The 14,081-nt window shown below is 42.5% G+C and overlaps 1 protein-coding gene across 4 annotated transcripts in view; it reads right to left on the reverse strand.

Annotated features, from left to right (window-relative positions):
* PRKN (parkin RBR E3 ubiquitin protein ligase) overlaps positions 1 to 14,081 on the reverse strand; it is a 1,207,207-nt gene that overhangs the window by 181,929 nt on the left and 1,011,197 nt on the right. For all 4 annotated transcript variants that reach the window (XM_045009067.1, XM_045009066.1, XM_045009069.1 and 1 more), the window contains one exon: positions 10,500 to 10,561. In XM_045009067.1, coding sequence (XP_044865002.1) covers positions 10,500 to 10,561 — 62 coding nt within the window. The remainder of the gene's footprint in view (positions 1 to 10,499; positions 10,562 to 14,081) is intronic.

Raw genomic sequence — 14,081 nt, forward strand, 5'->3', positions numbered from 1 at the left:
TCACAGCAACCCCCACGGTAGATTTGCCCACGCCAAAGTGGTTCGCTACTGACCGGTAGCTGTCTGGCGTTGCAAGTTTCCAGAGGGCTATGGCCACTCGCTTCTGCACACTCAGGGCTGCTCGCATCCGGGTGTCCTGGCGCTTCAGGGCAGGGGACAGCAAGTCACAGAGTTCAAGGAAAGTGCCCTTACACATCCTGAAGTTTCGCAGCCACTGTGATTCATCCCAGACCTGCAGCACTATGCGGTCTCACCAGTCCGTGCTTGTTTCCCGGGCCCAGAATCGCCATTCCACACCATGAACTTGACCCATTGCCACCATGATCTCCACTGCGCGGCGTACCCTGCTTTGTGAGAGGTCTGCGCCACTCTGTGAATTCCTGTCCTCACCGCGCTGCCGGAGCCTCCTCGCACGATTTCTCAGCAGCTGACTGTGGAAGAGGTGGACGATAAGGTGCGAGGAGTTGACAACGGCCATAAATGCAGCGATGATCGCAGCGGGCTCCATGCTCGCAGTGCTGTGGCGTACGCGCTGTAACCGACAAGAGAAGGGCGCGAACAGATTTCCCGCCGGAGCTTTCAGGGAGGGAGGGCGTGATTGACGGTTCAATGACAACAGTTACCCAAAAGCACCCTCGACACATTTTTCCCCCAGGAGGCATTGGGAGCTCTACCCAGCATTCCAATGGGCAGCGGGGACTGCGGGAACTGTGGGATAGCTTCCCACAGTGCACCGCTTCCAAAGTCGATGCCAGCCCCGTTACTGTGGACTCAGAAATTCGAATTAGTGTATTTACTGTGGATACACAAATTCGACTTCATAAGGTCGAATCCACAAATTCGACTTAAGTAGATTCGAAATAGTCTTGTAGTGTAGACAAGGCCTAAATCTCTGATCAGAAACAGTATTAAATGTCATGCTTGTTGCCAGCCTCAGGGGGAAAAGGTCAATGATTTAGGATAAGACTTTTATATACTTGAAGTAGTCCCTTCAGATCAGGGTAGAACTACATTGGAAAAGCAGACTACAGAAACTTCTAGTGCCACTGCCAATGCTGAACTGTATCTTTTTTTAGGCCAAACAGAGAAATTCCGAAGTCCAGCATGGTTATCTAGCACCTAAATGAAGTCCAGATCATTCCCTCCCAAAGAGAAATCTATGAAAAAGACAAACTTAAGCTGCAGAGTTTCCACCACATCTTGATGTTGAGGTATGCACAGTTTGGCACTTATAGACTTAGTAGGGACCTCCTAATGGAGAGGGGCATATAGATGGAGGATAGAGAATCATACTATCCTTCCCCACTTCCCATTCCTTCATGGGATCCACTTGGGGCTCAGAACAGTTCCTGATTTTCTAGTCACCATATATTAGGCCTGGTTTTACTCTCACACTAGCATAAATCCTGTGGCTTCAACAGAGTTACTCCTGAGCTACATGAGTATAAAACTGGTATAAGTGGGGATCAGAATTGGCTCAGCTGCGTTAAGACTTGGAGATTAAGGAAGCCTCTAACCATTCTGAAATACGTTATGAAAACATTACTTACTTGCCATGGCTCTACAATATTGCTTATGCTATTTTAATTCTGTATTTAAAAAATTATGTACATTTTTTTTTCTTTCTACGTATGTAAAAACATCTGTTTGATAGTATGACTGCAATGAATTTAGACTAAAGTTTAATGATAGGTGCAAATCAAGAATTTCTAATATTTAAAAGGTAATTTAATTACTTTTTAAAACTGCAAGTAAGGGTGTTTCTAGACTTGCTAGAGTCAGGTTGTTTTTACTATTCTCATAAATCAAATAACCACCTGTGTATTTTAAAATTAATTTTGGAGGCTACTAGTCTATAGGTGGATTTAGCATTTTAGGTAATTTTTGTCACATGTTTATAATATATATATAAAATGTACATAATGCAATTATTTGATACCACAATTCAAAAAACATAACCTATCTAGTGCTAATATAAATACTTTAAAAAATCTATCAGGTATGTAAGTATTATTATAAACAGGAAGAGAGGGAGTAACTGACATTCACACAAAGGGAGATGATGGATTAGAATTCAGGAGTTCCTGGCTCTTCCTCATTTGTCCCGACCACTCTGTCACTCTGCATCCCCTGTGTTGTTGGCCATCCTCTTTTGGCTGGTGCCCGGGGAAGGATGAAACTATGGTACCTCCTCCTCTCTGTTTCCTTTGGGACATTATGCACGCAAGCATGGGGAGCAGGAAGGGACCTGTGCTCTGAGTTCCTGGGCTGGAATTCTGCCTGGATCTTGAGGGACATGAAATGACAGATAAGGCATCTTGGGCTCTGTCTGCAATTGTGCAAAAGCATAAAGACCAAGGTGAATCTGGCCCTTAAAACAAGAGAATATTTCAGATAAGAAATCAATGATAAGCCCTGTGCAGGATGGATTTGTAGAAGAAAAGTGCTGCAAAGGAGGAATTTGAAGGAGAGGGTGCAAGATGAAGAAAAAAGGGGAGATTATTTTAAGTTTATGGGACAGCATGAAAGAAGGCATGAAGCTGAGAGTGAGGAAAGGAAATAAAATAAGCAGCAAGGAGAGAAGACTATGAAAAATATAGCTGGTGAGAAGGGGGGTGTGGGACATGAAAGCAGATATAAGAGAGGCACATAGGGCCTTGACAGTGAGGTTCAGGATTTTTTTCTCCAGTTTAGAGATGAAAAGCCAGTGAAAGGATTTAAGAAATATGAGGATGCCCTCTCAGTGACAGAAGAGCAAGATGACTTTAATAGTGAACTTTTACGTTTTGTGGAAGGAGAAGAGAGTATTGGGGAAGGCAGAGAGGATAAGGTTAGAGTAACACAGGAGAGGCCAAGGTGCAGAAAAGAATTCTAGGTGTAGGTGTAGTCAGGAAATAAAATGTTTTGAAGATATTAAAAAAGGAGGCGGTGACTGGATTTGGGGGGAGTAGAGAAAAGTCCCTGGTAATATGACATTGGGACACTGTAAAGCTCATGACATAGTTAATGGGACCAGAGACAAGAGGTGGTAGGGAGGGATCAAGAGTTCAGACATATCTCAATTTCAGAGAGAGTGAGTTTGGGACTGTGGTGGCATGCACAATGGTTGAGTTGAGAGTCAGATGGAGATCTGAGGCTGAATAGATGAGTGGAGGACAGGTGCTGAGAAGTGGATTTAGAAGTCACTGGCAGAGAAATAGTAGCTGAAGCCAAGGGAATGGATGGAGTCAACAAAGGAAAAGAGAAGGGGAGAGAGGACAAGACCATGAGGTACCCAACAGATAGGAAGAGACATATTCATGAAAGAGATAAAGACTTGAGGATGAAACTCCATATTAACAAAACAGCCCACAATTTGCTCAGGGTTACCTAGGTATTGGAAAGACCTGGGCAAATTCTCCACAGCAAATAATTTATCTAATGAATATTGTTTCTTTCTCTGTTTGTGAATTTTCCAGGGGCAGCTGACAATTTTCTCTATTTGAAATTTCTAAATTGAAATTATTTGCTTAACAATTTGTGTGAGTAATTCTTGGTCCATAGACAGTTACAACCACTTTGTTGCAATATTGTGTATTTGAAATTCAAACTCCAAACTGTTGATTACTTTAAACTGGTCACACGTTTCTGTTCACTGATTGGATGAATGTAATGTGATAATGAGTTCAAAATTCACTTTATGTGAATATTCTTTAACACTGGTTCCACAAATATTCATATCATCAAACTCATTCAGTAGTATATGTGATGGAAACATAGTACAACAGGGGCACAAGCATGTTTTCAACAAATTCCTTTTAAAATATGAATGAATATTACATGATGTAAAAGATTGTTATTGCAATAACCAGGGTGTGGGCGGTCAAGCGTAGTAGTCAGAGCTGGAGACAGCCTAGGTTCCAGGCCAGGCATCAGAACCAGAGACAGCACAAGAGTAAGGCATCGGAGCAGGGAACTGGAGTAAGTCAGGAAAGCAAGAACTGGGAATAGATGAGGGTCTGGGATAAGGACAGGAACCAGGAGCAGGCAGGAATTCAGGGCTCAAGAGTCAGGTAAACGGGAGGTGTCGATTGTAGGAGCCAGCCAGGGAGTTCTCTAATTGCTCTGACAACTTCCTGTGTTACTTCATGGTTTATATAGAGTTCCTTGGCTAATTAGGGTTGTTGGATGTTTCTCTCAATTAGGAGCTTCAGGGTAGGGGCCCTCTGCAAGCCAGCACTTCACTGGTTCCCTTCTCTGGTTACTCAGGTGAGCTGCTGGGTGTCAGTTGTGGCCAAAGGACACATGGGCCTGTGTTCGAAGCTCAAGATCCCTCACAGTTACAAAAAGGAGGGTGAAAAATTGTTCTCCTTAACCATTGAGAACAGGACAATAAGTAATGGGCATAAAGTGCAGCAAGGGAGATCTAGTTAGGAAAAACTTCCTAACTGTCAGGGTAGTTAAGCACTGGAATAAGTTGCCTAGGGAGGTTGTGAAATCTCCACCATTTGAGGATTTTAAGAACAGGTTAGACAAACACCTGTCAGGGATGGTCTAGATAATACTTAGTTTTGCCTCAGTGCAAGGAACTGAACTAGAATACCTGACAAGGTCCCTTCCAGTCCTGCATTTCTATGATTATTTCCACACACACTCCAGCATTCTCTCAGCACTACTGTCACACCTCATATAACATAAACAGGGTTCTGTTAAAGCTACCACACATCGCAAAAGATTGTTCAGACACACACCATTCTGGGGCAGTACTTCCTCAAAATTCCAACACTGGAGAGGCTCCTTTGCATAAAATCGCCTAACGCACAAAGGAATTTTGCTGAAGAATGGAGTGCCTCCCTGAAGGCTTACTCTGATTCAAGGGATACCACATCCAAAATGTTCCCAAAGAAAAGGCTGTGATGAGTTGCAGCAACAGCTAATGAGAGATCTGTTAAAATGGATCACTCCCCTGTCAAAATATCAAGAAACTGGCCAATACATTCTGCCACACTGTCAGAATTGACAATATAGCAGAGAGGTCTAGCTATACAGTACTAGCCTGTCATCTGATTTCTCTATGCTATGTCCTGTTGGGGGCACTCAGGTACAGCTGCAGATTTCTCCTGCGTTATTTGTTTTCCCTTTTGCCCCTCACATATAGCTATTTTATTCATGAATCACAATATTCCATTTAAACAATTAAACATGTTTTTTATCACTCTTGGGGGAAAAAAGAGGAAAGTTTCTCAGAGTCATTAGGAAGAATCCATAACAGTTCCATACAGATTGCCAGTAATCTTGCTGTGTTTGTATAACTGTAGTGTTTAGGTCTGAATAGAAGCACACCCTCTCTTTTCTCTAGAATGTTGTTGAATTACTTGCCTTATATAGTACTTGGACAGAGCCCGCATTTATATTCGTTGCATCTTTAGCATATTTTTGTAAGCAGCTTGTAATATCATTACTTGTGAACTCATTTCCGTTTCATCACACAGAAAGCCAACCTCACAGGACAAATATCTGCTCTTCAGGAGACTGACTTTCTTACATTGTTTTATTTTTCAGTAGGTCCTTAGCTAATAAACCTTTCCTCTCAGGGAGGGTAACCAGATGTCCCGATAAAATCAGGACCGTCCCGATATTTAGGTGTTTGTACCGCGTCCCGACTGATCTTTGGTCAAGACACAATTTGTCCTGATATTTCGCTCTGCCGGCAGCACTCGCCTTTCCCCGCTCCCCCCTCGCTGCTCCGCTGGCAGCACCGATATTTTCTCCCTCTCTTCTGGTAACCCTACTCCCAGCCCTCAGCATCTGTCATGTACCTATGAAGTTAAGTGGTTAGATAGAGGGCTGAACCTTATCCAAAGTAAAATGAAGGATTATGAATGATGAAATCAAATTGCACAGGGGGGAAAAAGTCCCACACAGATAAAATCACAATTGTGGTACCATGCAAAAGTTTAGATTTCGGTTCTGCCAAGGTAGTCTGTTCTGGAGATTCTCTTTATGTTTATTGGTTTGTACAGAACAAGAGCTTTGTACATTGGGTGAAATGTTAAGATATAGATATTCAAGCCTCTCTGGCCTGTGTATTCTTATCACTTAGCTAGTTATAGAGGTATAAAAGAAAGAATCAAAATCATTGTCTATCTGTGTAAGGGCCTTCTCTCACTGTGACAGTCTGAGGCCCTGTTTAGTCATATTGAAATAAGGCAATCTGGGGCTGTTAGGAAGGTGATCCGATCTATCACCTCCAGAGACAGGGAAGAGCCTAGAACATGTAACAGAAAATTTAGTTTGATAGTTTTCTGTCTGGTAAGAACTCACTTATCAAAAGACACAGCTGGAGAACCCTTATGTCTGTATAGATGTAGTTGTGAAATCCTCACTTCTGTATTGTTTTGTATGTTTATTTGCATGGTCTCTGTCTGGTTCTGTAATTGTTTCTGTCTGCTGTGTAATTAATTTTGCTGGGTGTAAACTAATTAAGGTGGTGGGATATAACTGGTTAGCTAATCATGTTACAATATGTTAGGATTGGTTAGGTAAATTTTAGTAGAATGATTGGTTAAGGTATAGCTAAAAATATTACTATATAAATTAGGGGCAAACAGGAAGTAAGTTTGGATTCAAAAATAAGGAAAAAGGAACTTGGATTTAAGCTTCCTGGAAGTTTACCCCAATAAACATTGTTTGCACCTTCGGACTTCGGATATTGTTGCTCTCTGTTCATGCGAGAAGGACCAGGGAAGTGTGAGAGTGAAGGAATAAGCTCTCTAAGAAGAACTTACACAACGAAGACCCAAACCAACCAGAACCACTCTTGCTGCATTTCCTTCATGTTATAATACACCAGGAAACCACAATAAGATAGATAATGAAAAGCCAAAACACTAGGATGTCCCTTCCCCTGCAAATGTTTCTGAAGAAGCTTGCCTTTGGAGACTAGAGTTGTATGAATAATCAGTTTTTTGGTTCACTATCTAAACTGGGGGGGGGGAGAGGAAATAATTTTCATTTTGGATAAAAACCAAAATGTTTCTTTTTCAGTTGCCTCAGACATTTTAACTGATTTTTTAAACATTAAAAGTAAATGAAATTTGGAACCAGAGAAGGTGGCATCTCCCTTATGTGAGAGAGCTGTTAGTCCCCACTCTGCCTGATTCAGAGCAGGGATTTGAATCTTGGTCTCCCACATCCTGGATTCCTTAGCCACTGGTCAACAATGGGGGCACCAGTATCATCTCTGCCTCCTACATTTTGTGAATGGCAAACAAACCCCCTTGCAAATCTAGTCCAAACACATATTTCCTTTTAGAAATGTCAACACCGCCCATTTTCACATTTAAAAAAATATTTGACCAAAACAATTAACCAAAATAGACATGAATTTATGAAATGTTTTGGATGACCCAAATCTGCATTTCAGATGTAAAAGTTTCACCCAGCTCTATTGGACATTTTACTAGTAAGGACTATGAGGCACCTTCTCAAAGTGTGACAGCTGAGGCAAAACAGTAATCTGTTGCCATCCATTTGTGTTGCTTTACCAACACTCTGCATATCAATAAAAATGTTTCATAAACCAGTTAATAGTAGTAAAGTTAAAAAGTCCACAAAACACATCATGTACCAGTGAAATGAATATACAGTGTGGTGGGACAGGTTTCCATCCCAGTCAGGAATGGGTTAAAGGGCTCCCCTGGGCACAATCTGACCTAACCCAGTGAACCTATGAGGCCTGTCAAATCTGGAGAGGGTCAGCTCCTTGCAAGAGAGGTTCCAAATCCAATGCAGAGTGGCACTCAAAAGCAAGAGCTAGAGCTCTATAGCCCAGTATTCTTCACTTCAAGGCCCGTGAGCCAGGGCTGGCTCCCATGGACCCTAAGTGTGACTCCCTGTCAATCACCCTAAGTGCGACTCCCTATCAATCACGCTCTCCTTAGCAAGAACATGGCCAAAGAGCCTCTGCTGCCTAAGGTAGCTCGGTGCCTGGTTTTCAACCTTACAGCATCCGGTCCAATCTATCACCCAAAGTCGGGTTACTGTGAGCAGGGGAGGCACTCAGTCATAACCCGTGCCAGCCCCTACTCAGCTGGGGCCGCCTCCTACCTGTGTCAGGTGGTTGCAGCTCCCAGCCCTAGCTCCACAGGCAAGTCCCTCCTGACCTGGACAGAGCGGGGTGTGGGAGGGGAAAAGCAGTGAGCGATGGAGGGGAGGGGGAAGGAGAGTGGATGGGACAGAGCCTCAGGGGAAAGGGTGGGGTCAGGGCCTCGGGGGAAAGAGGTGGCACAGTGGAGGTTCTAGCACTCCTGCTGGAGTGTCCGTTTTTTAAATATTACCAAGTTGGCAACCTTACTGCTGCATGGGCCCTATGAAGAAGTAAAGGGACTTTTTTTTTACTTTGTTTCCCCGTTTTGTTTAGAACTCAGGGTGCTCAGGCTGGGTCTTATGGACACTGAGGGGGCTAGGAGCCCAGACCCCCTTTACAGAATATAGTGATCACTGACCTTGTGGGGAATTGCTGGCTGAGTCCAGACATTTTGTGGGCTGCAGTATTATTTGGTTCTTCCCTTAGATTTTTGGACTGCTTTTCACCTGGGGGACTGGGGATGCGAGCTCCTTAGGACTTATGGCTGGAGGACCAAACTCAGCACTTGTTCTAAAGTGATGCCTACAGCCAGTGAAGGACGTCTGTGGCGAGAGTGGTGTCCACCCAACCCCCCCGAGGGTGCCCTAGAGGTACAATCCATGACATGTAGTGTCACAAAGCTTAAAGAAATGGTAAACCTGCAATTCCCTCTCCCCACGAAGTCTGGAAAGTCTGATTCCCTCTCTCTGCAAGGTCTGAGTCCTTGCTGTTACAGACAAAAGATTACATCATAGGAATAGTTTGTGCTGTCAGCAGCAACAGGGGTGACAAATACATCTCTTTGCACTAGTTTTCCCTCACTGTTCATGTTTAGATAAAGAAACCAAGCACACACATTCAGTATGTTCTCCAACAGTTTGTTCTTCCAGGTGCCTAGCATCCTCATCTCCTATTGGCTTCAATAGGAGGTCACTGTGTTCAGCACCCTGCAGGATCAAGCCCCAGACGGCGGAGAGGATAGTATGGTGTTAGAGAAAATTTCACATTTGCTTTATTTGAATTTCTGTGAGCTCTGATACCACAGTGACAGAGACATTAAAAACCGAACTAGACTAATCATATTGTAAGGTGCATCTATTCTCCTTAGGCTTTTCAGAGGGGGATGGGTTGAAGAAGGTGTAAGGGGTTAAGATGAGTAGAAACGGTTAGTCCCAATGGGCAAGTTGGAAGCAGTATGGTTTTCTATTGTACACATGAATAGAGCATATGACAGACACATTTTTAAAGACTGAAAAAAGTAAAATATGTGCTGTATAGTCATGTAGGTAAGAAAATTCCCTGAGTCTTTCTCTCTTCCCCTTGGCTTTTGTACAACCTGTTTTCCTAATTTAGATGTATTTTCATTTGCTTTGCTTTTCTTTCAGACCAAAGACTTTCTCTCATTAGTTGTTTCCCAACTGTTAATTTTAAGTGTGCACACTAGTTCCAAGCCGTGTTACAAAAGTCATCATTAGACTTGTTACAATTGTGCTTTTGTAAGTAGACAACATAACTACAGTAATCTCTGTACTTAGGTGTGTTGCAGTTTCAGGTTTAACTGCACCCCCCCCCACACACACACCCTTCCTGTAGGGCACCATCTTAAGGTTTCCAGCTCCCAGCCGTCACCTCTCTCAGGTGCAGACTCATGTCTCTCACCAGTCCCTCTACACTTCACTGTGGCTTCCCGAGCAGGCCTGACTGGGGTCCAGCCAGGGGTGTTGGAACTGGGGAGGTTGGGGGGCCACTTTTAAAAATGGATGTAGTTTGGGGGTAGAGGGCCACATTGCCCCCCCAAACTGGAATTCTCAGGCATGCGCAGAGCCTTGTCAGCAGGGGCTGTGCTTTGCAGCGGGGGAGCTCATAAGGTAATCAGCTCCCCGCCGTGAAGCACAGCCAACTGGGCGTTGTGAGGCATCTTAGTTTGTTTAATATTTATGAGCTGCTTTGAAGTTCTCATATAGAAAATGCTATATACATTCAAAATGTTGTTATAGTTTTGAATAATAGGCTTTTAAAAGTACAGAAAAGTTCTGGACCACAAAAAGATATAGATAATATCAAAGATAGCTTTAAATATCAATCCCTTAGGCAGACTTCATCCTTGTATTTTCTTGTTTGCCTATCTGCCACTTTACAGCGCCTGTTTACTGCTGGAGTCCTGAGTTGAAAAGCTGTGGCAGATAGCAGATGTACCAATTAATAACCTGTCAAGGCTGATGGATAGAATAAAAAAAATATTCTCACACACATCTCCTGTGTGTTTTTCTTCCCCATTTCAAGGCACCGGGGGTCATGAGACATACTCTGCTTCTCTGGAGAGAAAAGAAACTGTCTCATTAGCGTCTATCTTTCATGACACTATGACGCAGCCTTTGAGATGTTAACTCACCTGTTCTTCTCCCAGAATTCTGAAGTGATGAAGCTCTTTAATCAAGGAGTCTGGACAGCCAGCTGTTGGAAAGAAACAAAGAAATGCATTTTAGAATTCACTGTTCGTGTTTTTTTGGGCCATGCGTAGATGCAGCGAGGACTGGATACACAGATCACATTAGACAAAAAAGATTACATGAAACAGATTAGAAAGATAAGCTACAGTTCTACAGGCATCCGAGCACTGAAAACAATCTATCAAAACAAATCCTACCACATTTCAGAACACACAGGAATGCTTTGAAAGGTTACGTTCTGTATAGCTTAGCCCTTTTCCTAAAGGGCTACAAACAGGAAAGAGAGAGAGATGAAAAGGGCAGTAACTTCTGCCAGATAATGCCAGCCCCGAAGTGTAGGAGTCAACATATTATAATTAGAGGGATTCACATCAAAAGCCTGGAACTGAACAAAGCTCAATTCAGATCCAAATAATGGCTTGGGCCCATTTCTAAGCATAACACAAGCTTTCCTCGAGTCCCTGCAGGATTTCACAGATTCTGCAGGCCCCACATACCACTATACTTTTTGGCTGTCTCCAGTATAATCCACTTAGCACATGTAACTGTCACTCCTTGGTGTAAAACACAAACCAAATACATTGGAGGAAGAGAGGTTTACCAGGCTTTTGATACTGGATTAGAGCTAGATTGTCATAGCCCTTACATATTAGTACAGGGAAAAAGGAATAAGCTCTCCACCCCCACTCCCCTGCTCAGACTGTGACTCCATCCACAGCGGGGAGAACAGAGGTCACTCCCCTGATACCTCTTGCTGTAAGGTTCTGACGCCCAGAATCTAGACAAGAAAGATCAGAGAGCAGCAATGCTGCCCCGCTCATGACCAGGGTATCTGACTGGGTACATAAGTGAGGGGTGTCAGGTGACTGGGATGTGGATAGTCAGACCTAGTGGATGAAGCGGGTATCAGAAACCAGGGGTTAGGGTGAGAGCTGGAGGGAACAGTCAGAAGCCAGAGGTAAGAGTCAAGCTGGAAGTCAGGAACTGGGTCGAAGAGCCAAAACCGGAGGCAGGAACCAGAGTGCAGAGCCAAGGGTCAGAGCCAGAATCACCTGGAGCAAGCAGAGTAACAGGCAAAATGGGGGCTCAGGCAGGGATAGGGCTCAGGCAAGGCAGAAGCAGCAGGAACAAGGCAAGGCTGGATTAATAACAGTGGCTGATATGAGTCTTGAACAGCAAGCAAGCTACTGTGGAATGGCTAATCAGGCAGCCTGCTGCAGGCCAGCTGTGCTTATTAGGTTGCCTGGAGACTAGTTTACCGCAGGCCTTGATTCCTGAGGGGAGGGGGAAAGGGTGCGAATCTGCTCCACAGAAAGGGGTTAAGAAATTTACTCCTCCCACATGGCAAGGGAGGAATTACAATTCTTTGTGCCTTCCCCAGTGTCAGTGCAACTACCAAAAGTTACAATCTCATCCTCATGGACTAGCATTAGTGGGGTACAGATAACTCTGAAGATGGTTTTCAGGATCTCTGTCAGTATTGGAGCATCATAGCAACAAATATTCAGCAGCACTCATAACGTACAGCAACAATCATAATTCTTCACTAGTATTGAATTTCTTGTTAAGTCCTATTGTTTCTTCCCCTTTATTAAAAATAATTCATATCTTAAACCCTCTTTCTTGTCAACCTCCTTCTCCCCACACACGTATAGGTTTGTGCACATACAACTAGAGCTGGGCAAAAATTATCCGCCAAAACATTTTTCAGCAAAAAATGAAGATTTGGGCTGCCCAAAACATTTCATTAATTCATGTTGATATTGCCAAATTGTTTCAGTTTAAAAAAGGCATTTTTTTAAAAAGTCACAATGATTTGTTTTGTCATTTTCTGAACAAAATGTTTAAATGTTATGTTTTGAAAACAAAATTTTGAAATCAATACAAAATGTTTCAGGTTGAACAAAATGTTTCATTCAATCCAAGATGAATTTTTCTACCCAACTTTTAGAGTCAACAAAATAAATAAATAAATAAAAATCACTTGGGGTTGACCCAAAACTATTCTTTTGCCCATTTTTCAAAACAGCCAGCAAACTGAAAAATCAGTTATCCCCACAGCACTACAAATAACCGTGACTGAATTTAAAAGGGAATATTAATTCAACTGTGTTTATAACCCTTTCATATTCATTTTATCCATCCCATTTGCTGGGCTTGCAACCCCAGCATCATCTTTGACATCTCTCTCTCTCTATTTTCCCCACACTCTGTCTCTAGCTACTTCATTTAGCTTCTTACTCCTTAATATGCTAATTAGCCAGACCTTACTTACTATTGCAAATGCAGAAACACGTCCTTGCCTTGTTCATCTCTCACCTTGATGATCATGACTTTCTTCTCTCCAGTCTCACTGGTTTTTAACTCTGCACCCTCCAATTTAATCAAAATGCTAACATCAGTTACTCCAACCACACCACCACCTTCTCGAATCAGGACCTGATTCACAGCCCATTAAATTCAATAGAGACTCACATTGACTTCACTGGCTTGAATAAAACCTTACTGTATAAAAGTAAAGCTCCTTTTCCTCACCTTCAAGGTTTCACATAATCTTTCCCAAATTTAAATCTCTGTTCTTATTTTTTCCTATAGTGATCCCCACTGAAAAAGCCTGCATTTAGCACACGGTGCTGTTTGAAAGTCAAAGTCGGATACTATTGCGAGGTAACTCTTAGCAAATGTTATCTTTTTAATAGTAACTAAAATATTTCCCACCTCCCATTTGCTCTCTGTGTTCCTCCCTCAGCTCCAACTTAATGTTTCCCCTCTTCCTGTCCTCCAAACACCCTCTCTCTCTTATCCTTCAATCATCCACTTCTTCCAGAACCCCACCCTACTTTGCTCTCCTCATCTGTAATTTCCACTCTCTCTCTTATATGAGTTCTGTTTCTTTGTCTCATCTTTGTCTTGTCTCTATGAGATTGTAAGCACATGAGGGTCAAGGAGAATTTCTTAGTCTGTGTTTGTCAAGAGCCAGGTATGATGCTACACAGTTATTTTTTATCAATATTAACATTAATCAAGTGCATCCATCTAGCAGAGAAGAACTTTTCCATACTCTATATTTTCTAGTGCTTTCACCAGTCCAATTTCCACATCTCCAGGGACTAGGCTTTCATTAGACTTTTGGAAGGTGATTCTGCAGTCAAATGGATCTCAGCATCAGTAAGACCAAAAGGAAGATGTCACTGTTTAGCAAGATGGTGGCTAGCAGCTCAGAAATAACTGTATTGAAAATCTTTGTATTCAAATAGAGATATTTCTTGATGAAAAGTCCTTTCAGTGCATCAGAACTTCATGTTGCTTGAGTGAACAAATCAAATGAAGTTTTATTTTAGAAAAATGGAAATAAGGAAGTAACATGGCACGCAATAAAAAATACATATTCAAAAACAGCTATTTTGCTCTCTTTGGATGTTTCTGGGTGTCTTTATCTTATTTCAAATGTCCACTTCAATTGCTTGTTTTTTAAGTGGGCATTAGTAAAACATGCTCCAGTATTGGGGTCCCTTTCTGTATAA

Source organism: Mauremys mutica, chromosome 3 (assembly GCF_020497125.1).
Source record: "Mauremys mutica isolate MM-2020 ecotype Southern chromosome 3, ASM2049712v1, whole genome shotgun sequence".
Classification (NCBI taxonomy): Eukaryota; Metazoa; Chordata; order Testudines; family Geoemydidae; genus Mauremys; species Mauremys mutica.